At 52.2% G+C, this 24,721-nt stretch overlaps 1 protein-coding gene across 1 annotated transcript in view; it reads left to right on the top strand.

The window, feature by feature from the left end:
- The first annotated feature begins 304 nt into the window (after nt 1-304).
- Nucleotides 305-24,721, top strand: part of IL3RA (interleukin 3 receptor subunit alpha) — a 50,991-nt gene continuing 26,574 nt past the window's right edge. Inside the window, exons 1-12 of the mRNA XM_045813662.2 lie at nt 305-398; nt 3,034-3,194; nt 11,100-11,226; nt 11,352-11,481; nt 11,883-12,067; nt 13,987-14,120; nt 16,267-16,290; nt 18,339-18,474; nt 19,838-19,931; nt 20,299-20,380; nt 21,800-21,870; nt 23,506-23,605. Of these exons, the coding sequence (XP_045669618.2) occupies nt 305-398; nt 3,034-3,194; nt 11,100-11,226; nt 11,352-11,481; nt 11,883-12,067; nt 13,987-14,120; nt 16,267-16,290; nt 18,339-18,474; nt 19,838-19,931; nt 20,299-20,380; nt 21,800-21,870; nt 23,506-23,605 (1,338 nt within the window). The remainder of the gene's footprint in view (nt 399-3,033; nt 3,195-11,099; nt 11,227-11,351; nt 11,482-11,882; nt 12,068-13,986; nt 14,121-16,266; nt 16,291-18,338; nt 18,475-19,837; nt 19,932-20,298; nt 20,381-21,799; nt 21,871-23,505; nt 23,606-24,721) is intronic.

The following is a 24,721-nucleotide window of genomic DNA, read 5'->3' as shown; positions in this document are numbered from 1 at the left end:
AAAGTGGTCATCAGGGATGCATGTGGAACGTATTGATGCTTTCAGGGGAGTTCCAGCCAACTTACAGAAGTGCGGTGATTTTTTGGGGGGACCAGGGGTGTGACAATAGGATGGTGGCCCCACACAATGCTCCAGTGGGGTACTGCCAGCAAAGTAGGGCCATGGAATGCACCCCAAGAGCTCCTGCATGTTCTGTAGAAGCTCATTACTGTTGACTCCCCCGGGGACGCAAATGGAAGCTGAGAAGGGAGGGTTCCTGCCCTGCTTGGAACTGACCTCTGACCTGGGGTCTCCTCCTGTTTAGATGCAGCTTTGGGGCTGGTGCATGGCGACCATGCTGGATCTTGTGAGCTTCCTGGTCCTCCTGAACTCAGCGTGGTGCGGACAAGCACAGCTGGGTACGTACAGGCAGGTGCTCCAACCCCGGGGTCTGGATGTGGTGGGACTGCCACACCCCCTAATGCTAGAAGGGGACAAACATCTCTCCCCCAGACCTGAAGCATCTCCCTCCCCACCCCCTGCCCTGGTCGGGGGGGAAGGAGTCCTTTTGCAAATCAAACTGTAAGTGGATGTTTCTCCTCTGGCAGAATCAGGGACCAAAAAGTGAAGACTGTATCCCCAAATGCCAAACCCAGCTGGGGTGTCAGACCTTCTGCCTGTCCTGCAAAAAAACTTACTGAAAAGAAAAAAAACCTCAGACGCCTGGTGGCTCAGTCAGTTAAGCATCCCACTCTTAATTTCGGCTCAGGTCATGATCTCAGGGTTGTGAGACCCTGGCATTGGGCTCTGTGCTCAGCAGGGAGTCCCTTTGTCCCTCTCCCTCTGCTCCTCCCCACTTTCTTTCTCTAAAATAAATAAAGAGGGATGCCTGGGTGGCTCAGTCAGTGAAGTGTCTGCCTTTGGCTCAGGTCATGATCCCAGGGTCCTGGGATTGAGCCCCACATCGGGCTCTTGCTCAGCAGGGAATCTGCTTCTCCCTCTGCCTGCTGCTCCCCCTGCTTGTGCTCGCTCTCTCTCTCTCTGACAAATAAATAAATAAAATATTAAAAAGAAAAGGAAAGAAAGAAAGAAAATCTTAAAAAATATATAATTTAAAAACCAAAAAATCTGCCAACCTCTAAAACCTCTCCCCAAAGGTGCAAGGGAATGTAGAAATCTTACCGCAGGTGACCCAGTAAAGAGGGTGCACAGACAGGGAGAGAAATCTCCCCTGGGAACATGGGCATCTCTTCTCTGTGAAGGCTGGGGACTGACATTCACTCCTCTGATGATCACATTTCACAAATGCTCCAGATCTGGGACCAGACATTCTGGACTTGTGACGTTTTCATAGCCTGTCCATGAAGGGCCACGTGCTTCTCTGTATTTTTGTTGCCTTTGCTTTTGGTGTCAAGTCAAAACAAAAAACAAAACACACACACACACACACACACACAAACAACTCATTGCTGACACCAATATCAAGGAAGTTACCAACCTGGCTTTTTGTTTTTATTGATTTTTTTTTCTTGCCTAGGAGTTTTGTGGTTTCAGGTCATACCTTCGAGTCTTTAATCCAGTTTGAGTTAATTTTTTGTGAATCTGGTTAGTGGTCTCATTTCACACTTTTGCAAGGGGCTGTCTGCTTTTCCCAGCACTTTTAGTTGGAGAGACTATTCATCTCCCATTCTATATTCTTGGCTCCCTCACTGTAAATTAATTGGTCCTTCCCTGCTTTTTTCTCCCCCAAGAGGGAGAATTAAAATCCTCATGGTTAATTTCTACTTGTCCTCACCTGTGGCAGGTTCCTTCCTGGTCCAGGTGATGCATCAGGTCCCCAACTCCCAGTCCTACCCCAAAGAACAAAGCTCTTCCCGAAGGCCTGGGATGGAAGCCTCTCAATTCGACGGACACAGGAAGGCCCATTTTGCATTCCTTCCCAGAAGGTTTAGAGAGTCCCAAAGTCTCCACAGTCTGCCCTGTGATTTAAAATTTTTTTCTGTACTTTTTTTCTGTATTAAAATATTGTTTTTCCTGTATTTACACTTTTTCTGTATTTTAAATTTTTTTGTATTTTTATTTCTCTGTATTTTAAGAATCAGTTCCTGTATTTTTCCAAATTATTGTTGCTATAGGTAACTTGTCCGTATTTTTCATATTATTTTCTGTATTTTTCAAATTATTTTCTTTATTTTTTGCATTATTACTTAACTAACTTGTACTTTTCAAATTATTTTCTATATTTTTCTACTTATTACTATATTTAACTTTTGTGTATTTTTCAAATTATTTTCTGTATTTTTCAAATTATTGTTGCTATAGGTAACTTGTCCATATTTTTCAAATTATTTTCTGTGATTTCTATATTTTTCAAAATATTACTTATTTAACTTTTCTGTATTTTCAAATTATTTTCTGTATTTTTCAAACTATTACTATACTTAACTTTTCTGTATTTTTCAAATTGTTTTATTTTTCACATTATTACTATAGCTAACTTGTACTTTTCAAATTATTTTGGGTATTTTCCTAATCATTACAATATTTAACTTTTGTGTATTTTTCAAATTATTTTCTGTATTTTTCAAATTATTGTTGCTATTGCTAATTTGTCTGTATTTTTCAAATTATTTTCTGTATTTTTCAAAATATTATTATTATACTTAACCTTTCTGTATTTTTAAAATTATTTTCTTATTTTTCAAAATATTACAATAGCTAACTTGTACTTTTCAAATTATTTTCTGCATTTTTCAAATTACTATTACCAAAGCTAAGTTTATGGGTATGAAGTGACTCCTCATTATGGTTTTGATGTGCATTCCCCTGATAAATGATGGTTCTGGTCATCTTTTCATGGGCTTGTATATGTCAGTGAATTATTTACTTTGAAATGGTTAATTTTGTGTGTGAATTTGGCCTCAGTAAACAAACAAATGTAAAAATCTATGCCTGATGTTTGCAGATTGTCTCCCCTCATCTATAACTATAACGTCCCCTAGGGGTGGGGGGGTCTAATTCCTACTAAGTGTTTTGGGTTTTTTTAAATTACAGCACAAGAGAATATATCTCCTATTATAAACATGCAGCTAGATTCAAGGAAAAGAATGTTAACCTGGAATTACATAAGAAATGTGAGTCGGCAAGAATGCATAATATACACCCCACCCAGCTCTCCCAGCATGCCCAACTTTCCCACCACACAACGCCCAGAGGTGAGTGTTCATGGCTCATGCCTTCTGGCTTTGCTCCTTGTAAATCTTGAATTTTCCTGTGAAATGACTCTTGAGTCCACTGCCTGCTTTTGATTTCAATTCCTACTGCTCTTGTCGGGGAGGAAAAAACATTTCCTCCATCCTCTTAGATTTTGGGATAGGGACATGCAAATTAAAGTGACAAATGCCAGAATTTTTCAGGAGAAAAGACATATAGATTTGTTCTTAGTTTAACATTTTACATACATGAAGATTCCCGGAAGAGAAGTAAACACCCAAAGAAGTGGTCAGACCAGGGAGCTTTCCTGCCATTTCTTAAAGGGGTAAACAATTGAGAAGATTCCATGACAGAGGAAAGGGGATTTCAGCTTTTGGGGCCAATAAATTTTTGGAATCAGTGGGTGAAGTAATGGCCGATACGGGTTATTTTATAAGGTCTGTCTGTGCAGTGTCTTCTCGGTGCTGGTGGTCCCTCTCCAGTGATAAGAGACACTGTCCTCATCTTGGCACAGGACAGGGTGGGGGGACTCTTCACAAAGGGTTCTGTGCCCTGCTTTTATGTAGATAAGGAGGGAGAGAGCTCCTCCTTTGTCCATTCTCAGGTGCCACTAGCTCAAAATGATCCTTATGCCAAAGTGGTGTATTTGGGATTGGGGCAAATCCCATATATAGGATGGCCTCCTTCACTCAGCTTCTATATGGCTGGAGTAAAACTTACACACTAAATCTCACGAATGAGGTAGAATATAATAGCCGGCTTTTCTGCACCTGCCTTCATTTTGATTTCTCCCCTTCCACGAGGGAGGAGGGGGAAAGATGTGGATTTGCCCATTTAATGGACTCTACCCCCTTTACGTTAAAACAGCCCACCCTGGATTCAGTCCGTGTCTTTGGGTTATGTTCATTCACTCATCACCCAGTTCACATACTCCCTTAGTTTCATTCTAAGGATGTCAGGGAGGAAAAACTTTGTCATCTCCCCTCTTAGGTTCTGTCTCCGGAGGCCCGCGAATTAATGGGATGAAAGATAGATGAACAGGAGTGAGAAAATGAATTCCCATGCATATGGAGCTTATAAAAAAAGGAGCTCGATAAATGCCTAACGTTAAAGACTTATGTATCTAACCAGTAGGAAGAAGGGAAGAGAAAGTAAAGCTCTCTATGGTTAGAGCAAGGAGTTTTCCAGAAAAAAATGGGAGATAACAAAGTTTGTAATAATGCTCGTTCATGCAAGTGTAAGAGGTCTTTCAGTCTTCTTCGTGGCCATAAAACTTTGCCCTGAGAGGGCATTTATGGTAGGTTTACCCTCTGTCTCCTTCCTGGTACTAAAAGCACCCAAAAGAGGGAATTTATGGCAGCTGCATTTTCCAGAACGTTCTGCTTTTAATCACAGAAGAGAAACTCCTCCCAAACTGTTTATTTCTGCATGTCTTGAATCCAAACGTCTTCAGTTTAAAATCATCCTTCATACAATTCTGGGATTCCTGGCGGGGGGGGGGGGGGTCCCCACAGCAGGTGGGGGTGTGCTCTGGACAGCAGGCTGCGAGGAATCCATTTCCTCTGCCCCAAATCCTGCCCCTGGGGCACTTTCAGCCCCTGAGACTTCCTCTGTCCATGGGACAACCATACCTGTACCCCTGCCAAGGCAAACTGTGGGGAGGAGGACTCCTGTTATATTTACGGCTTGTTTTAGCAGGAATTTTTTTTAAAAGGATGTATTTATTTATTTTGGGGGCGGGGAGAGGCAGAGAGAGAGGGAGAGCATTCCAAGCAGATTCTGTGCTGAGCGCGCGGAGCTGTACTCCGGACCCTGAGCTGAAACCAAGAGTCAGAGGCTCAACCAGACCCTTTTGCGGGATTTTTTGTGGCTTCCTCTGGCGCCACCTGCAGGCTGACGAGGGTCTTGCGTTGTCTCTAGAGATGGAGACTGTGCTTTTAAAAAGTAATGAAATTAAATTTTAACCTAATGACACAGATAGAAATGGGTCCCTTACCTTCCTTTACAAGTGGGTCATTTCTATGCATTTGATAGCTTTCTGTGGCTTGCTTGATTTTTCTTTTTTTTTTGTTTAAAGTGTTGGCAGTTGTTCACAGAAGGCATTGATTTAATGGCCTTCCTGTCCAGGGCTTTTTTCAATAAATTCAATGTGTTTGGGGGAAGCATCTGGCTTTCCTCATGTTGTCCTGTAATTTAGAAACAATGCTAACGGGCCTGTCCCCTCCGTAATGGTCTCCGCTTTCTGTTTTGCTGCGTTTTTTGTTCTGCATTCAAGAAAACGTACATTTAGTGTTTCTGTATGAATTAGGAGACTGCCTGTTGGTCTAAAACAAAAGCAAAAGCAACACAAAAACCCAAAAGCAAAAACCTTCTTTGTCCTGTCCAAGGGATTCATTTAAGTCCCTCTTGTTCTGCGTGTTGGTTTTTTTTTTTTCCTCCAGAATAGATTTTGTATATTCTTGAAAATTTGTGTTTGGACCTCTGCTGAGATTATCACTTTGTTTTCCCCCCTGCACTGATCTTATGAAAACAGACCGTGCACAGTCCTGATAGAATGTAAAAAATAATAATAATGTTGAATTCAGTGCAGGAGCATGACATTTGGGATTTACATTTTTTTATAGCTTTATTTTTTTTTTAAAGATTTTTGTGTTTAATAAATGTCTACCCCCAAGGTGGGGCTCGAACTCACCACCACTCAATCAAAGCCTCACGGTCCAGAGACTGGGCTACCCAGGTGCCTCACTTTTTTTTTCTCTCTCTCTTTTAAAATGAAACTGGTTCTTTTTTAAAAATACCCTCTGAGGGGCACCTGGGTGACTCAGTAGTGAAGAGTCTGCCTTCGGCTCAGGTCATGATCTCAGGGTCCTGGGATCGAGTCCCGTGTCGGGATCCCTGCTCCGTGGATGGCCTGCTTCTCTCTCCCCCTGCTCGTGCTCTCTCTCTCTCTCTCAAATAAATAAATAAGATCTTTTAATAAAATAAAATAAAATATCCTCCTAATGGTCTTGGGTCCGAGCTCTGCCAATGACATGAAATTGAGTGTTTCTATTTGTTCTTAAAGGCCGTCCGTTTTTGCCTATGGGTGTTTTCTGTGTTACTGATCTCTGGTTCATTTCCTTCCACGGGCTCTGAGCAGACTTGTTTTGAGAGTTTTCTCCTGCAGGAAAAAGATGGGGGGGGGGAGCTAGCTCTTTTGCAGAGAGAGGTACTAGTGTTTTAAATTAACTGAGTGGAGGAGTGGAGGGCGAGCTCCTTCCTGCTGGTTGGAAAGTGAAGGAGCTGGAATGGGGCCCTCGCTGGGCTGCCCCCTGAGGCCACTTTTATCTTAAAGCACGGCCTGCACATAGTGGTTTAATTTCCTCCCGTCCCAAGACTTCCTTTGGGAAAACATCATTCTGTTTTTTAAATAGCCTGACTTTGAGTTTTTTGTTTCTCTGTTTGAAGTTGGCAGTTGACTGGGGTGTTTTCTTTTTGCAGACTCAGAAAACGTGGCTGCAGACTTTCTCCCTGGGATTTCGGGTTTTCCGTTGAGTCTGCACAAAGATGCTCGCTTGCAGGGGAGACGGGGATAGGCGTGGGTTGCTTCGACCCTTGAAGGCATCCCTAGAAGTTCTGTGCTTTATTCCTTCCTTAGCGGCCCCCACCCCAGAAACAGCCGGCTGGGGGGCAGAATAGAGGAGGCTGTTTGCAGCCTGAGGACCTCCCAGGAGCCCAGGAGGCTGCCTCTGGCTTTCAGCACGAGATTTGGCACTGACACAGCAGAAATCCGTGATGCTCTGATTTAATTTTCCTATGTTTTTAACTTGAGGAAATATGAGTGTATATAATGACCCTCCTGGTCTGACTCCACCTGACCAGCCACATGGGCAGTGAGCCCACACGACTGCCCGCCCGGCCGCCCTGCGCCCGTGGAATCTGGGATTTCACAAACAGGATGCTGGTCTGCTGACTTTTTTTTTTCCCTCCACGTGGTCGCCTTGCCTTGCCCGTTTTTTTCCAGTTCCTCATTCCCCGCCCCGCCCCCATGTCGGCGCGCTCAGGGAAAATGCGCCGGTAGGGGAAAAAGGATCAAAAATAAATAGTCCCAGGCAGCCCTGCAATGAAAGGAAGCCAGGTCGGACACTTGCTACAATGTATATGAACTTTGCAACTGTGTCTGAGAAAGCAGCCGCGAAAGGCGCACTTACATGAAGCCTCAGGGATAAACAAATCCTGTTACAAGAAGGTCAGATAGTGTTTGCCAGGGGCTGGGGAAAACGGGTGAGGTCTACTTGGAGGGGGGGATGAGAATGTTCTGGAACTAGACGTAGCGTTTGCACAACATAGCAAAGGCGTCCAATGCTCCTGACGTGCATGCCTAAAAGGGACCGACATGGTCCGTTTCGTGGTTACGCCTACTTGACCACAAGACAAAAGAAAAGTTAAAAGCAAATTTGCAAAAACTTAAAGGCAGAGCAATACAGAAATAGATGTAGGAATATGTCAATGAGTCAAGCAAAATCCCCAGCCCGCCCAGAAGGCCCACACGGGTCCGGGAGCAAGAACAGGGTCTATCACTGAAATCAGCAGGAAACCGGGACAGGCGCTCGCAGGCAGTGCGCTCAGACGTGGCAGAGATGGGAGGGACCTTGCCTATTCTGCCAGACACAACCTGTGTTATACCCGTTCTCGGTCCCGATCCAAGGGAAACATCAAAGTCCCATTTTTTATTTTTTTAAATTTTACTATTATTATTATTATTATATAAAAAGTCCCATCTTTTAGACTAGTGGGACATTGTTGCAGCAAAGTTCCCACAGAGACAGGTGGCAGGACCCCCTTACTGACACTCCAGGTACAGAGGCTCCCAGGCCCCAGGACAGACACGTCTGGGACCCAGAACCGGCCCCAGCTCCTTTGGCTTTTAAAGAGATTTGCACACGTCTCCGGGGAGACCTGGTACAGTTGCCCGTTTTTCTAAAGGGAATGCAAATGAGCAAGAAGTGGGAGGTGTTTTGCATCCTTTCTAGAAGGAGAGAACATGTCATATGCACATATATGGTTTTTTTTAATTTTTTTTTTTAGATTTGTATTCACGGTCATAATGCACGACTGGGACATTTTTGTGAACCCCTGATTATCTAAGAAGGTGCTTTTCTCCGTCTCGGTCACAAACAGTCTCGGCAGTACTGAAACTTCTTTTCCAACATTTCCCCCCCAAAGCCTCTGAATGAGTTGCCCGCTGGCGGCCCCCTGGTCGGCGTTTTAAGGCTGTCAATCTCCTGATTTTTATGTAAATCCCAGATTTTCCTGCCTGGTTTTCAGGGGCTCTCTGGCGTCCGTGTAATTCTATGCTGTTCCTCTAACAACGGGCTTTGGGGCTGCCCCTGCTCCCTCTAGGTCTCAAAATACGTGTTTCCTTTTGTTTTAGGATTCCCAAGCAACTGTTTTTTTGTTCTTGTTTTGGGGGGTTTTTGTTTGTTTTGTTTTCTGGAGCAAAACCTTTCCACAAGAAAGGGTTTCTACAGACTCAGAAATGGAATGTGTCCTACTTCCATGTCTAGGGGAAAAAAAATCCCCTGTTATTTCCTACGGCAGAATCATTTCCCGATTTGGGGCCCTCATTGCTTTTCTTTAAATGAGGGCAGCAACCCGGGGTCTGGTAAGGGCCAGGTCACCTGGGTGCTTCCAGAATCCCCTCCCCCATTGTCTCCGGATGCTTCCAGAATCTCCTTCCAGAAGGCATGCCGGAGGGCATACTCCTGAGTGCAGGCCTGGCTGGGTTCTCAGGAATGCTCATGCATCTGGTCTCCCCCACTGTCCGCCCCCTCCCACAGGACCCTGTGGCTGCTCACCCGCTTCTATCCCTGGTGACACTTGTTGGGGAAATGTAATTAAACACAAAATCCATCCCCCCAACCCCGAGGGCCTCCCCACAAAGACGAAACAGCTCCATTACCTCCTAAGTGTTAATAAAATGCATTCGCAATTAATCACATAAACCGACACCACCCAAAGGAGGACAAACGAGGCTCCAGCCAGGGTGTCGGCCACCAGCTCTTACCTTTGATAGAACCTCAGAGCCACAAAGAGAAGTGGGAAAGCATTATCGTGGCTCAGACAAGCAATGGCACTTTGTCTATACTCTTAAATTCGGTGACGGGGCTCTGCAAATTAGACTGACAGAAGATAGATTAACTGAGCAAAGGCATGCACGTTCTAGATGCTGTTAAAAATTTTAGGTGGCACAATAGCTAAATCGTGGAAGGAGCCGAGATGCCCTTCAAGAGACGACTGGATTAAGAAGTTGTGGTCCATATATACAATGGAATATTACTCAGCTATCAGAAAGAACGAATTCTCAACATTTGCTACAACATGGATGGCACTGGAGGAGATAATGCTAAGTGAAATAAGTCAAGCAGAGAAAGACAACTATCATATGATTTCTCTCATCTATGGAACATAAGAACTAGGATGATCGGTAGGGGAAGAAAGGGATAAAGAAAGGGGGGTAATCAGAAGGGGGAATGAAACATGAGAGACTATGGACTATGAGAAACAAACTGAGGGCTTCAGAGGGGAGGGGGGTGGGGGAATGGGATAGACCGGTGATGGGTAGTAAGGAGGGCACGTATTGCATGGTGCACTGGGTGTTATACGCAACTAATGAATCATCGAGCCTTACATCGGAAACCGGGGATGTACTGTATGGTGACTAACATAATATAATAAAAAATCATTATTAATAAAAAAAAAATTAGGTGGCAGGAGGCAGGTGTCTTGATTAACAGACGAAAATGTCCCCAAGGTTAGACCTGAGCGTTTGTATGCCATTTTTCACAAAGAGCACATACATTGTTCACATGTGACAAGCGGCAGGAAAAGAGTTTGAGGCTGCCAGGGTCAGCAAATTTAGGGAAGATAAATGTTTGAGGGACACTATTGGAAGACAATGTTTGTCTTAGTAGGTTTGTTTGTGCAGGTCCATCTTGGTGCCGAATTTCTGTCTTCTTTAACGTCCTAAAACTTCCCCCAGAGAGAGGGAATCGTGTCATGTATGTTTCTAGAAGTTTCTGCTGTTCCTCCGATAAGAGAAGCTCCAGGAAGGTTTCCTTCTGCATCTGTTCGTTCTCAGTTGGTTTCGGCTCAGAATAATCCTTACACCATATTGGAATCCGGGACAGAATTCGGGACACCGTTGGTGTTACTGGCCATTGTGGCCGATGAGGAGCTCCTTGCATTATTGCACGGATAGAAGTGTCCCGCGTGTCTCATGTAGCGGGATGTGCGGGCTGGTTATTACGGGCAACGGGTACGTTTCCCACAGGTCGTGGGCCTGAGTTCTGAGGGTAGCCGAGGAAGGTGATCGTTTGGGGAACAAATGGGAGGTTTCAGCGAAGTTTGTCCTGCAGATTGCGGTCCATCTCTGAGCTGGCGGGTGTCTAGAATTGTCTCCCCTGGTGAGATCCACTCTGCCCTTCCCGGTCAGACAGACGGGCAGATGGGGTGGGCGGCAGCTTCCGAAAAGGGAATGTGGGCCCCCGGTTTTAGGCAGACAGGAGGGCAGAGAGCTTTCGTGTGTGTGTGTACCTGCTGTTTGTTGCTTGCCTTCAGCTCCAAACAACCTTTGTGCCCAAGTGGCCTCTTTGGGGTGACGTGTTCCGAACCCCCTAGAGCACGAGGGGTGGGGGGATTCCCGATAACTGATTGAGCTGGATTCTTTGCAAAAGCTGGGCTCTGCAGGCCAGGCACGAGACCTCGTGTGCAACGGGACTCGGAAGGGGTCTGGGTGATATTCGATCCCGGACTGGGAGGTCCTTTTCGGGGACGCCCCGCCACTGTGGAACTCTCCCGGGATGGAGTCCAGTCCAGGGGAGCCCGAAGCGTGGGTGATGATAGGGTCTTGACGGTGCCTTTTCCAGGTCAGAGAGGACAACACATCCTTCTGCATCTTCCGTAACCGCGTGCTTCATCGGGGGGCCAACCTGACCGTGAAGGTCACCTGTGACGGGGTCGTGTCCCAGAAAGTCCTGCCTTTTGCGAACCCAGGTGAGGTCCCCTGCGCTGGTGAGCTCCCGGGTCCCGCCACGCCGGACGGGCACCCTCGTCACCCCTCAGGGGCGGTGGGTGACCGTGCAGCGCCCGAGGCTGTCGGCTCATGTCTTTCTTCCCAGGCAGGGAAGGTTCCGGCGCCGTGAACTTCTCCTGTGTCATTTACAACGTCCGCTTCATGAATTGCAGCTGGGCGCCTGGCCCCCGCGCCCCCGCTGACGTCCGCTATCAGCTTTTCTGGTGGGCCTCCTTGTAAGCCGGGCACCTTCTTTCCACTACCTGGGATCTCTGCGGGGACTGTCACGGGAAATGCCAAGCGAGCCGTGGGGCCCCCGGGGACGCCTCCCCGAAATGTCACAAAATCACAGAACCCCGGGAAGAAAGAAGGGTTTGCCCGTCCTAAAAGAGAGGAGGAAATCCACAGTTTTGCAATTTTTTCGTGCACGGAACGGGTGGTAACGGCTTCGTCCTGTAAGAGGCGGGATCCTTCCCCGTTGATACCATGTTTCTGGGATGCATATCCCGCTCTGGTTTTGTGCTTATTCCGGGAAGGATTTGTCTTGTTTTTTTAGAGGGTTTTCTGGGTTGGGGAGGAGATTTCCATGTTGATATCGTCGCCCATATCAGGGTGTTCCCCCTTTTGCACACGACAGGCACGAGGACGAGGCGGAGTGCGCCCACTACGTCGTGGACCCCACGGGGATACGTGTGGGCTGCCATTTCGATGAACTCGGTGAACCCCAGCGTACGGACAATTACTTCTTCCTGGTGAACGGGACCAGCAGTGAGACGGCAATCCCGTTTTTGGACTTTGTTCCATTTGAAGCCTATAAAATCGGTAAGAGGCTCCCTCGACGTGGGTTCTCCCCCCACCCACCCCACCCCCACCCAGGAGAGCTGGCTTCACTCAACTGAGCTTGCACCTGCCCTGTGGGACACGGCGCTGGGCTCTGCACCAGCCTGAGCGAGGTCCAGGATCTGTGCTCGGGGTCTGGGAAACAGAGACAGAGACGGGCACGGTGGTCCCGACTGTCCCCTTGGGGTGGGATGCAGGAGAGGCATGTGTTCACGTTGTGTACCCATTTTTGCTGATTTTTGTCAATTGCCTGCAAATCTTGAATTTGCAAATGCTGATTCATCATGGCTGCCGGGGTGGAATTACAGGGTTCGTCATGTTTTATGTGTGTTTCTGTCTCAAGACATCTTACGTAACGCACATTGCTAATGAATTAACAGTGAATGGAAGGCCCACGGCCCTATACCTGGAGCCTGAAGTATGCTTATCTAATGTGTGCATTTTCTCCAAGAGGCACATCATGGCCTTCTTGTGTGTAGGAATGCAAAAGAAGAAAAAATTTTCCTCTAGCCTCTTAGGTTCGGTGAGCGGGGCTTGCAAATCAAACTGAGAAACTCTATAGCAGTAGGAAAAAAGCATACAAACGTAATTTTAATTTTTAAGTTTGATATGCATGGAGGGAGGGCTTCATAGAAAAGAAATTAAAAACCCAAAGAAGTGGTTAGACTCAGGAACTTATATCCCATTTATTTTTTAATTTTTTTTATTTTTAAAATTAAAGTTAAATAAATTAAAATTAAATCAACTTATTTGTATTTTTTTACTTATATGCCATTTAAATTAAAAAGCAATTAATTGTGGAGTTAAAGAAAAACGGACTTGTGCTTTTAGAGGTGGTAAATATATAGGGAAAGTAAGTAATGGGACAGAGGGTTATCTTAGTAAGGTTTGTCCTTCCAGATTCATCCTGGTGCCGACTTTCATGGACAGAAAACGTCCCCAGAGACGGGATCCACGGCAATCCTAATTTCTCAGAAATTTCTGGTTTTAGTCAAATAAGGGAGGCTCCAAGAAGTCTTCTTTTTGCATCCATCATTCTCAATTGCCTTCAGTTGCAAATAACCCATGTGCCAAAGTGTCCTGTATTGGAGGTGACATTCCTGTCCCCTTCGTGCTCATCAGAGAGCATTCTAACTGTATGCTTGGGGGCCGTTTTAAACGGTGAAATCACCAACCCAAAGCACAAAAGTGGGAACAACACCACACTCGACAGGCCACGGGAAGGGCGCTGGTTTGCGATCTGAGAGCAGAAACTGGAACACAGAGAGCATTGCCGTGTTTGGCGTAAAGTGGGTGAATCCCCCCCCCCTTTTTTTTGGCCACTCTGCACGTCTGCAAATAACCTGGAGCATGGTTTGCATCCTGCATCGAATGAAGGGGTCCTCAAGCCGTGTCCTCACGGCGTCCGGTTGCAGAGAAAGCATCTGGGGGACCGGTTGGCGAGTTTGACTCAGCCGAGTGTTCGGATGCTTTTGGGAAGACCAACACTCAACTGGTTTTGTAGGGTGCATGCAGACCCCGGGTGCCTTAGGTCCCCGGGGTAGTAGGGCGTCCCGGAGATGAGGCACGAAGAAGGAGGACGTGCTCGTCTTCTGGCTTCTCTGCGTGGGGTCCCGGCAATTTGCAGCGTGGACGCGGAGGGCGGGTACGCGGCCAGGAGGGGTGGCGTGCACCACGGAGGGGACAGCCCCCCGCGTGCAGACTTCGCTGACTGGAGCTTTTCCTTTCCAAGCCCAGTGTGCATTCTCTTTAATCCTGCAGAAAAAGAATCACGGGACACGTTCCTACCCAGGCGCATCCCACCAGGACCCCCCCAGTTGGCCCCTCTGCATTGCAGATTTAAAACGTGCCGGGCTGTTGGCGAGGATTTTTTCTTGTCGTTACTGTTTTGTTTTCCGTAGAAAAGTATGACCCTCCAGCAAACGTCACGATGTCCTACAACGGATCGCATCGCATTATCCGGTGGGAGAACCCCGTGATCAGATACGACCTTTCGAGTCACGTCTTGTATTATGAGCTGGACATCCAAACAGCGGTAAGAACCCCCGACCCCGGTGAGCGACCTCCAAACCGTGTTCCGTCCCGTTTTCTCGTGCAGAGCTCAATCCCGGCTCACGGGCGTTCACCCCTGCTCCCGAAAATTGTTCTCTGCGAGTCCCTGTGCCCTGTCTTCGCCCTCAGCGGGCAGTTCGTTCCTTTTTTTCTCCCCCAGGAAATCCACTTCTTTATTTTTATTTTTTAAAATAATGTCTATGCATAACGTGGGACTCGAACGCGGGACCCTGAGATCGTGAGCCGCACGCTCCTCGGACTGAGCCAGCCAGGGAGCCCCGAAATAGTGTCTGTTTTTTAGAACTGTTTTAGGTTCATAGCACAACTGAGGGGAAGGTAAAGGGGTGTCCCCCACACCCCCTTGCATGCACACATGCACGGTCCACCCCATTATCGGCGTCCTCACCAGACGGTGCGTTTGTCGGAATCCGTGAACGTGCGTTGGCCCCCGTGCGTCACTCACTCTGTTGTGTGCATAGGATTCACTCCTGGTGGTGCTCGTTCTGTGGGTTCGGAAAAAGCACAGCAGCACAGATGCATTGTTATAGGGCCGTACAGGGTAGTCCTGCGGCCCTAAAAATCCCCTGTGCTCCACCCGCTCGTTGCCTTGCCCCCAGCCCCTCAAGACTTGTGACGTCTTTACTGTTCCCATGAGCTGCTTTTTTCAGAATAGCAGAGTTGCGACCCTACAGGACGCAGCCCCTTCCGTGACCTTTTTTGAAACTAAATGTGAAAACGGGCTGGGAACAGCTGGCTCACAGCAGGTGCACTGGGTGCTTCCCCGAATCTTCAGCTCGCCCACCTGTTCCCCGTCCCTTCAACCCACTTGTGCTGACAGAGCTTGGAACCTGAGATCTGGACGCATCCCTGCCTCCTGGAAGTCGGGGACTTTCCACCAGACACTCGGCAGCTCCGTTTCCCCATGGCCTGGGGCCTCCACCTGCACCCCAAGCCCAGAGCCAGGTGGGGAGGGCTGCTCCGGGGCCCCAGCTGTGGAGATTCGGTCCCGAGCACCCCAGACTGCAGGGCCTTTGCACATACTGCTGTGTCTGCCAGCAGGCTCTCCCTCCAACCCCAAGGGCTGGGTCCTCCTCCATAGGCACGCCCGTTCTGTAGCCAAAATACTACCTTCCCTACCCGGCCCAGATGCAAACCGCTCAGCCGTGGGCATCGTTCAAAACGGAAACTAGGTCGTGTCCCTTCTGCCCTGAAAACCCCTGCAAGGCTGGGTGTAGATCTTGGGTTAGAGTCAGGGCCCCGGATGCGGCTGCCGAGAGTCTGCGGCGTCTGGCCCTGCCCGCCGGCATCCTCCTTCCTGGAGCTCCTGTGAATGACATCACACAGGTGACCTCACAGGTAACTGCATGCACGTGAGCTCACATGAGTGACCTCACACAGATGACCCTGCACAGGGAACAATGCACAGGTGACCTCACACTGGTTCCACACAGGTGACCTCAGGCAGGTAACACAGGTGACCTCACACAGTGCAGCCCTGAGCGTCCCACGCATGTCCAGCCCCAGGCGCCGGGACCACCAGGAGCAGCCACCCTTTGGTAGCAAGCTCCCCTCTGGCTTTCTCCGCAGAGCCTCGTGGGTGCACTCGCTAAATGCTGGAGGAAGAGGAGGGTCCTTGAGATGCTCGGTCCTTGCTAGACATTGCAATGTTCACGGATGCAGCACAAAACGCTACTGGAGGGCCCTTCTCACCCCTTGTGAATATCCCGCGAGCACACTCACCAGCCAGAGATACATTCACAAGAAGGAAACTTTGTGTTCAGGAGGAACAACTGTCCGTCTACCCTCTTAGGTCCTGCGCCTGGGGGCTGCAAATTAAATAAAAGGGCGATGAATGGGAGGGACAGGGGGAGGCAAAAGGTGTTCATAGGCATGTGAGAGCTCACAGAAGAAGTGACTCTTGAAGAGCTCAAGTCAGGGGTTTACCTACCTAACAAGCAGGACAGGAAAGGGAAAGAAAAAGCTTCTAGAAGAAGAGGAAATAGGGGATTGGGCAGATAAGGGAAGCTCTGAGAAGGCTTCTTCATACAGTTCTGGGGTTTCAGGTGGGTTCCCACATTTGCATAATAGGGCTGAAAACAGAGATACTAACAATCTTTCCTTCTTTACAGGGCAGCTCCTCCAAGACAAAGCCCGTAAGTATCCCTTCCTCTCTCTGCGAGTCCTCTGTGTGGGTCCAAAGGCCCATCAAACATCAGTGTCCACTGATCAGCTCGGCTGTGGGGTCCCAATGAGCCCCTTCGTGGCCGTCGGGCTCTTAGTCTCGGATTCAGAAGCTGTGTTTTCTTGAAAGCCTCTGACTCAGCTCAAGCTGCTGGTCATTGTCCACTCCATGGACAGAGCAACGTCCTTCCTCCAGACTCACCTCCTTGGACCTTTTCAGTTCAAAGATTGTCGTGAATTGAACAGCGTCCTGCAAAAATTCATGTCTGCCCAGAAGCTCAGCATGGGGTCTTATTTGGAAACAGGGTCTTTGTAAATATAAGGCAAGGATCTGAGATGAGCCCATCCTGGATCAGGGCGGCCCTAAATCCAGTGGTAGGTGTCCTTGTAAGGGACAGAAGAGGAGACACAGGGGAGAAGCCACGTGAGGACAGAGGCAGAGATGGGAGGGATGTGGACACGAGCCCAGGGACACGTGGAGCCCAGAAGCTGGAAGAGGCAGAAAGGACCCTCCCCTGGAGCCTCCAGGAGGAGTGTGGTCCTGCCCCGCCTGGATCTCAACAGCCCTGCCCCGCCTGGATCTCAGCTGCCCTGCCCCACCTGGATCTCAGACTCTGGTATCCAGAGTTGGAGAAGAATAGGTTTCTGTGGTTTTAAGCCGTGGGGTATGTAGTCATTGGTCACTGCGGCCCCAGGACACTTGCACAGAGATGAGCATACCTTGTACCCTTTCAAGGGCAGCAGCTACCCCCCACCTCTCAGATGCTCTCTCATCCATCACCTGAGTTCCTGCAGGTGTTACGCACTGATGGGATGCTGCCCATGGACCATACTTGCAGCGTCCAGGACAAGTGCAAAGAGGGTCGAGTGCAGTGTGAAGATGCCCCCGGAGGCCAGCCTTGGGGAGACAGGTGTCCTCTCTGGGCCCCATCTGAGGCTTAGATGACATCTGAGACCTGGTGCACCACGGACATTGGACAAGCAACACGTGTGGCTTCCCGCTGCCGAGGGGACTCTCCTTGGGGACCGGGGGGAATCCCTGCTGTTGCCCTCAGCTTTCGTCTGCATGGGCTGGCCTGGAAGTTCCCTAGGTCCACGTGGGCCCCTCCGGTACCTGCCCCAGGGCTGTGGTGGCTGAGGGGGCAGGTAGCATGGGATCCTCGGAGTCTAAAAGGAGCAGCACAGCTGGTAAAGGCCACATACTTCTGCCGTGGACACGTGAGAAGAAACTGGGTTGCTTGAGGTGAAAGGAACAGTCGAGAACATGTCCCGGGGCTTCAGGGTTGTGCAAACTTGGGTCACTGCCCATCCTCATATCTAAGCTGCAAAGAAACACCAAGGGCTCCAGGCAGGGACTCTGTGTCCTACTCAACTCCGGCCCCAGGACGTGGTTGGATGAGATGGGAATTTGCACGGGGGCATGCCAGGGGAGGAAATGCATGGCTTCCCCTGGGGACCCTGCAGGCCGTGCCTCCTTTTCCTCACCGACCACTTGGTCTTCCGGTCTGTCTTACTCTGCTGGCCTCTCCAGACTCACACATCCTGGGACACCAGGGTGCACATCCTAGGTGCGGTGGCCAGAGAGGTGGCCCTCATCCAGACGGACACATGGGGCCAGTCCCAGAGCTGGCCTTGTTCTGGCCCGGGGGGGGGGGGGGGGAAGGCCCAGCCAGGGGTGTCGGATTCAGAGTCCAGAAACTGCAAGGCCAAGTGGGGCTCCTGCCTTCTTCCCCCACTGGCTGCCAGTGTGTAGATTTGGGATAACCGTAAGCCACTTTCCGAGGGCGCAGGGACTCTGCGCTAGGGGTGGGTGCAGCTCAGGGAGCCGTGGGTGACAGGCTGGAGTCCATCCTCCCAGGGAGAGCCCCTTAGGGTCCCTGCTTGGGGCCAGAGAGATGGACTGAGGCCCCGGGCATCTGGCGTCGTCCCTGCACAGACTCCCAGAGCTCAGACTCCTGGGGACCCTCCCACCTGCTGCCTCACCAACGCCGGCCACAGACGGTGCCCTCTTCTCTTCCAGGTTTTCCAGAGGGGACAAGATCCGAATGTGTACGTGATGCCCCGTTCTGCCGTCAGACCCGACACCACGATCCGGGTGAGGGTGCGTTACCTGTATAACGACCTCTGGAGCGAATGGAGCCCAACGCTGCGTCTCGGTGAGGGCCCCACTCTTGTGCGCCGCGGAGGGATATTCGTTGGGGTCCCCGTGCGCGGTTCCGCTTCTGGGTCTTACGAGGACACCTGCCATTGAATCCAAGGCGAGCTCATCTCGGACCCTTCCCTTCATCGCCCCTGTGATGACCCTGTTCCCATAAGGTCCCGTTCCTAGGTTTCGGGGTTAGGGCGTGTGCATCTTTTTGGGGATTCTTTGAGCCCACTGCAGCCTCTCTCAGTAGAGGGGCTCGGGGCAGTCCCTGCCCAAACACCATCGGCAGCGTGTCCCGCTGCCCTGCACCCTCTCCTGTGTTCCTGGGGTCACCCTAGGAGGATGCACCCCCAGACTGAACCACAGGACACCAGCCCCTTGGGCTACTCTTCCCTTAACCCTGCTCAGGTGTCTGGAAGGCCCTGGTTGCTGGCCACCCCCCAACCCAGGGGTGTCCCCCTCCTCCCTGAGGAGTCAGCCAGGGCTCAGGGGTGCTCCACCCATACCCTTGGGTGCCCTGTCACCCTCTCTCCTTTATGGGGTCACGGAGGGGTATCTCAAAGCCAGGGGTCTGCAACGGGACAGCTCCCATCACGCAGCGGCACTGGCGGCAAGGAACAGAGAGGCAGGGTTTTACGGCGCTCCGGGGGTCCCGGGGACCTCTCACGAGGACTCTAGCGCACCTGCTTGCAGGGGCATCAGAAACCCCACAAGGCAGGCATCCGCCGGTACGCCCCTCCAGGGGTCCCACACATCCGTTCTGGTGGGCGACAGGGCATGAGCTCGAAGTATGCGCCAGCGGGATGCCTAACAGCTCTCCAGGCCAGCACCCCCGTCCCAGAGGAGCTTGAACGCACGTGTGGGGCTCGTTCTTCCCAGAGAACAGTTCATGGCTCACAGAAGCTGCACAGAACACACAGGTCAAGGCAGGGTTCCCCAAGGAAAGCCTCCAGGGCAATAGAAAACACAGCTCTGTCCCACCCTGGAGTTTCACAGTTATGCATTCATTCCTTTGGCTACGCTGCACCGTGTTGAAAGTGAACGTCCATTAAGAAGGAATGCGTTGCGCGGTACTAGTTGCGTCCTTGTGCAAATGTATATGGTGGGCGCTGTCTCGTGAGCAGGGCGTGGAGGACACGGCGATGGAGAGGAGGGCCGGGGTGGGCACAGCACCGGAGGGAGGGTGCGTACTCCACGGCCAGCGTTCCCACCTCCTCTGGAGGGTCTCTCTTCCTGCGCTGCAGCCCTGCTTCCCCCAACACACCCACCACCCATAGTCGGGTAACAGGGTCCGAGGCCGCGGGTGTGCGCAGTGAGGACCACCCGCTCCCGCGCACGCGCGCTCCTGACCCTCGGCCCCTCTTCCCCGCCAGGCGTCCCGGAGCAGAACTTCCGCGGCGTCCTGGTCGGCGTGGTGGCGGCAGCCACGGCTGTGCCCGCGCTGGTCCTCATGTGCCTCTGCAAACGGTGAGCCCCCAACGCCGGCGCCAGGACCCACCCCCCAACCCCGGCGCACGAGGCCGCGCAGCGTAGGAGCCCATGGGTGCCTGCCTCATGGCCGGGGAGGGCGAATCCAGAATGGGGCGTGGATTCCAGGTTGCTGAGGGCTGGGGAGGAACGGGGAGTCACTGCCCATGGGGTGGGGGGTCTCCTGCTGCGCGAGCCACGGCGTCCAGGGCCACAGAGCCACAGTGGCGCGGTCCGTCTGGCCGGTGCGAACCCCGCCTGGCCGCGGAACGTGCTCGCTGTGTTGGTGCAGGAAGAGAAGGGGGCCCGCGGCACCGGGGTGTGCCGCCCCACTCGCTGGCCCTTCACCGTGTCCCTGTCCTCGCAGGTTCTCGGTCAGGCACAAGCTGTTACCCCGCATCCCCAAGGTGAAGAAGGAAATCACCGGGACCTTTACGCCGCCCCTGGAGGTCAGTGCCTGGGACCCTATCTCCCCCGAGGTGGGGGCAGCCGCTCCGGTTCTGAGTCTTGGGAGGCGGGGGCTGCCCCGGGGGCGCAGTGTGGCTGGGCAGCGGTCTCCTGTGCTACCGAACACGGGTGTGCAGTTCCCCGGGGAGGCCTGGGGGGGAGCACAAGGAAGTGGAGGGGCCACGGGGGTCCAGCCGCTTTCAGCACAAAACTCCTTGGGGAGGGGGGACTCACCACAAAAGCCACAATATGGGGCTTAGGATAGAAACAGCCCCTGGCCCCAGCCGCTGGCTGTTTCTCGGGTGAGGGACCCTCCCTGGGGTGGCGCCCCTGCCCCATCTGACCTTCCTTGTGCCTCAGCCCCGCGTGCTGCCTGGTGATGAGTAGAGGGACGCCCCCAACACGGGGGCTCTGGTTCTGGGCTTGAGGCTGTTTCTTTGGGAAGCCCACCTCCTCCGACTCCCCCTGGGGCTTCCACGAGGCCTGGCTGCCCTCCCAGCGGGGTTTAAGGTTCATGGGTAAAACTGGGGCGAGGTTGTGGGGTTTTGCAAGGGGCTTTGCAGTGCGTCTCAGCGTTCCAGCGGGAAGGTGTTGCTGAGTTAGAGGACCAGTTCGACTTCTCGGGGTCCCGTCTACAGCTTACACCCTGACCAGGACAAGTGGTCCCCGGACCCCTTGTAGGACCCTCTTCTCCAACGTCCGGTCCAGGAAATGCAACTAAGAGGCCAATGTCAGGATCCGTATTTTACCGTCGGCAGGAAGGGACCCCTCCCATAACATCCCGGCTAGAAGTACGAGTCTCAGCCTCAGGCTGGCCGGGGTCTCCCCTCTTATATTGGGGTGGCCTCCCTGAGCCCTGAAGCAGCCATCCACTGGACCCCCCCGCGGCCACCACCGTCCAGGCTGGAGGGAGCTGTGTCCTCCAAGGGGGACCTGCCACGTGGGGCATCACCCCTGCATGCAGGGAGGCTGGGGCGGCTTGCATGGGCAAGGTGGGTGTTGGGGTGTCTGCAGTGGAGACCCCGTCCCCGTGAGCCATCAGCTGCATTCCCTGGCCAGCTCCGATGAGCATGTGTCCACATTCTGTCTGTGGATTTGCCTGTTGTGGGCAATGCAGATCAAGGAGGGGGGGGTCCCACGCTGCGAGGTCCAGCGTGTCTGCTTCTCCCCCAGAGTGTTGTGCGTTCAGGGTCCAGCCACGGGGCAGCAGCGGCCAGACCTGTGCTCCTGTTTGTGGCTGAGTGATCTTCTCCTGCGTGCACACCCACCTTTATTCACGCATCCGTGCACCGGAGGGAGGGGGGTGGTCTCCACCTTTCCGCCACGGGGAGCCATGCGGCCCTGCACTGAGGCTTTCTTGGGGGTACAATCACGGTCTCGCGCGTGGATGGTCTCAACGCTCCCCGTCTTCTCTCTCCCAGGTCGCCTGGGAGGCGGGCCACTTGCCGCCGGGCTCCCAGGAACCCGAGGACGTCCTCATGGTGGAGGAAATGTGACTGCCGTGGGGACAAGCGGAAATTGTGGCTCACCCCCTGCCCCCGCCACTCCTGGAAATGTCACATATCTGCATTGTCCCCTCACATCTGGGAAAAGTTTCTCACCTGACCTGCAACACCGCCACCCAAAACCCAGCAGCACGGCTTTCCTGCTTTCTGCTCGTGTCCACGCGGGCGGGCGGCGTGGGATGCTAGCCGTCCGTCGGTCCGTGTCTCTGAAGCACAAAGCAAACGCTGAGGGATGTGGAGAGCGGCCGGCATGCACCCCAGGCCCTGTGTGTTGGTCCTACAGGCTCAGAAGCAACCGGAAAACGGGCAAGAGCGTCCACGTGGACTTGTCCACTGGTCACTCCGTCCCTGCAGAGATTTGGAACCAAGGAGGTAGAAGGTCCCCGTCCCCATTATGCACCTAGCCCATCCCAGCGTGACGAAAGACAGAGGCATCCGGGCGGTGGGACCGTCTCCAAGGAGAGGGGCTCCCTCCTGGGAACACATAGGCGCCTTACCGAGCCTTGGGGACAGTCACCACGCTGTGAGCCTGGCCGTGGCTGAGGACGTGGGAGGAAAGAAAGAGCATCTTTCTTCAGACAGATATGCCCCAGCGTCTGCATTAGGGAATCGGCACCTGTCTGGATTCCTTCCAAAGTCGTGTCGTTGCTTTTAAAGACAGCTGTCTCCGTGGCACGTGGGGCCGGGAGGCAGGCATTTCCGCGGATGTGAAAGGCATTGGGGTAAATATCACTGCTGAGACATCCGACGGTCTTGCAGGTCGTTTTTTCCTGAGGTTTTCCTGCGGAAAGCAGGATTGGGACGTCCTTCTGTCTGTCTCTCCGTGCGTGTCTCTCCTGGAGCTCTCGGGATAAGGAAAGGGATTGGGGAAGGGGACCGCCAGCTGTCCCCCCAGGAGGCCGACGCCAGGCACCCAGGACTCGGGATAGTGACACAGACGTCCGCTTTTCCCGTGCACCTTTCCGCTCGGGGCTCACGGGGCACAGAATGGGGACGGTCCGTGGCGAATTTGCGGCAGCGCCCGTCTATCGCGTTTCTCTACAATGCATGCTAAAGGTCGCGGTGCAGCTGTGACCATACAAGGAAGAAAACGCGGTTCCGGACTGTGTGCGCTCATGCCAGGGCACGAGGAAGCCCACAGGAGGCGCTCACCCACACCTGGGCGGGGAGATGCGCGCTCCGATTACACGGGACACCCCGATCCACTCACAAGTCTACACTGTGGGAAGCCTGGGGGGCTCAGTCGGTGAAGCGTCTGCCTTCGGCTCAGGTCATGATCCCAGGGTCTTGGGATCGAGTCCCACGTCGGGCTCCCTGCTCAGCGGGGACTCTGCTTCTCCCTCTCCTGCTCCCCCTGCTTGGAGAGATAAATAAATAAAAATGTTTTAAAAAATAAAAAAAAAAAGTCTGCACTGTGAAGAAACGTATTTCACAAGAGGCAAGGGTAGTTGATAAGGAAGGTTTTTGTTGAAAAACTTGCATGTTTTGGGGTCGGGGCGGGGTGAAAATACACAGAAAAAAGAGTCAGCATCTTTCGAAAGATTTCCAGGCACCGAGAAAGAAAACCGAGCCCTCTGGGCAGGGGAAGTGCTTGCTCGCTATCGGCCGTCACCGCGGCCGAGATACCCGTGCGGCAATGCCGAGGAGGGGCCCCGTCAAGGTGCCGTGTGCGATAAGCAGGCAGTGCCCCGAGATTACGGGAAGGACTGGGCAACCACCAGGGTGAGGACGTGTGAGCCGTGAACACCCTCTGTGGCTCTGCCGATGAGCTTGACCCGGGAGCCTACAGTTAGGGGCACGGATTTAAGTTAAAAATCCGAACCTGGGAATCCAGCCGTAGCCTGTGCCGCGTGCTGGCAGGTTCTGGAATGGACGGGTCATCTGTGTGCCTCAGTGGGTTCGGGACCCCACGGGATGGCCGGGCTCTGCTTCCTGGGATTCGGGGTTGGGACCCGGGGCCAGAGTGAGGAGCTGGGGGTGAGTGCTTAGGGCTGAGAGGAGAATAAGGAAGAGCATTATTATGATAGGACCATGCTGTAGTGGCCGTGACAAATGACCACCAGCTGGGGGCTTAACACCACAGGGATTTGTCCTCCTCAAGCTCTGTAGACCAGAGATCCAGGTGGGGCAGGATCACCGAGATCCAGACGGGGCAGGACCCCTGAGATCCAGGCGGGGCAGGGCTGCTGAGATCCAGGCAGGGCCGGGCTGTGCTCCCTCCATAGACTCCAGGGGACGGTTCCTGCCTCTTCCAGCTTCTGGGGCTCCAGGCATCCCTGGGCTGGTGGCCACGTCCCTCCCATCTCTGCCTCCATCTTCACGTGGCTTCTCCTCTGTGTGTGTCTCCTCTTCTAAGGACACCTGTCATTGCATTTAGGGCCACCCTGATCCAGGGTGAGTTCATCTCAGATCCTTTAGTTTGTCACATCTGCAAAGACCTTATTTCCAAATAAGGTCCCCTTCCCAGCCTGCAAGGGACATAAATTTCTGGAGGCATCAGGATTGAGTCCTGCATGGGCTCCCTGCTCAGAGAGGAATCTGCTTCTCCCTCTGCTGCTCCCCCTGCTTCTGTTCTCTCTCTCTGCCAAGTAAATAAATAAATAAAATCTTAAAAAAAAAAAAAAATCGGGGAGGCACCATTTGACCCAGCACAGTTACTGAAACGGTTTCTTTTCCAGGGCATCTGGGTGGCTCAGTCGGTTAAGCTTCCAACAGTTGATTTTGGCTCAGGTCACAGGGTGAGTTGTGAGATCGACCCCACGTCTGGCTCACACACGGGCGTAGAGCCTCCTTATGATTCTCTCTCTGTCCCTCTCCCTCTGCCCCACCCTTTGTAAG

The sequence above is a fragment of the Ursus americanus genome, chromosome X (genome assembly GCF_024610735.1).
Source record: "Ursus americanus isolate L20-20 chromosome X, mUrsAme1.1.p, whole genome shotgun sequence".
NCBI classification, from domain to species: Eukaryota; Metazoa; Chordata; class Mammalia; order Carnivora; family Ursidae; genus Ursus; species Ursus americanus.
Note: the sequence above shows the minus strand (reverse complement) of the source record. Positions and strands in the feature narration are given on the sequence as shown.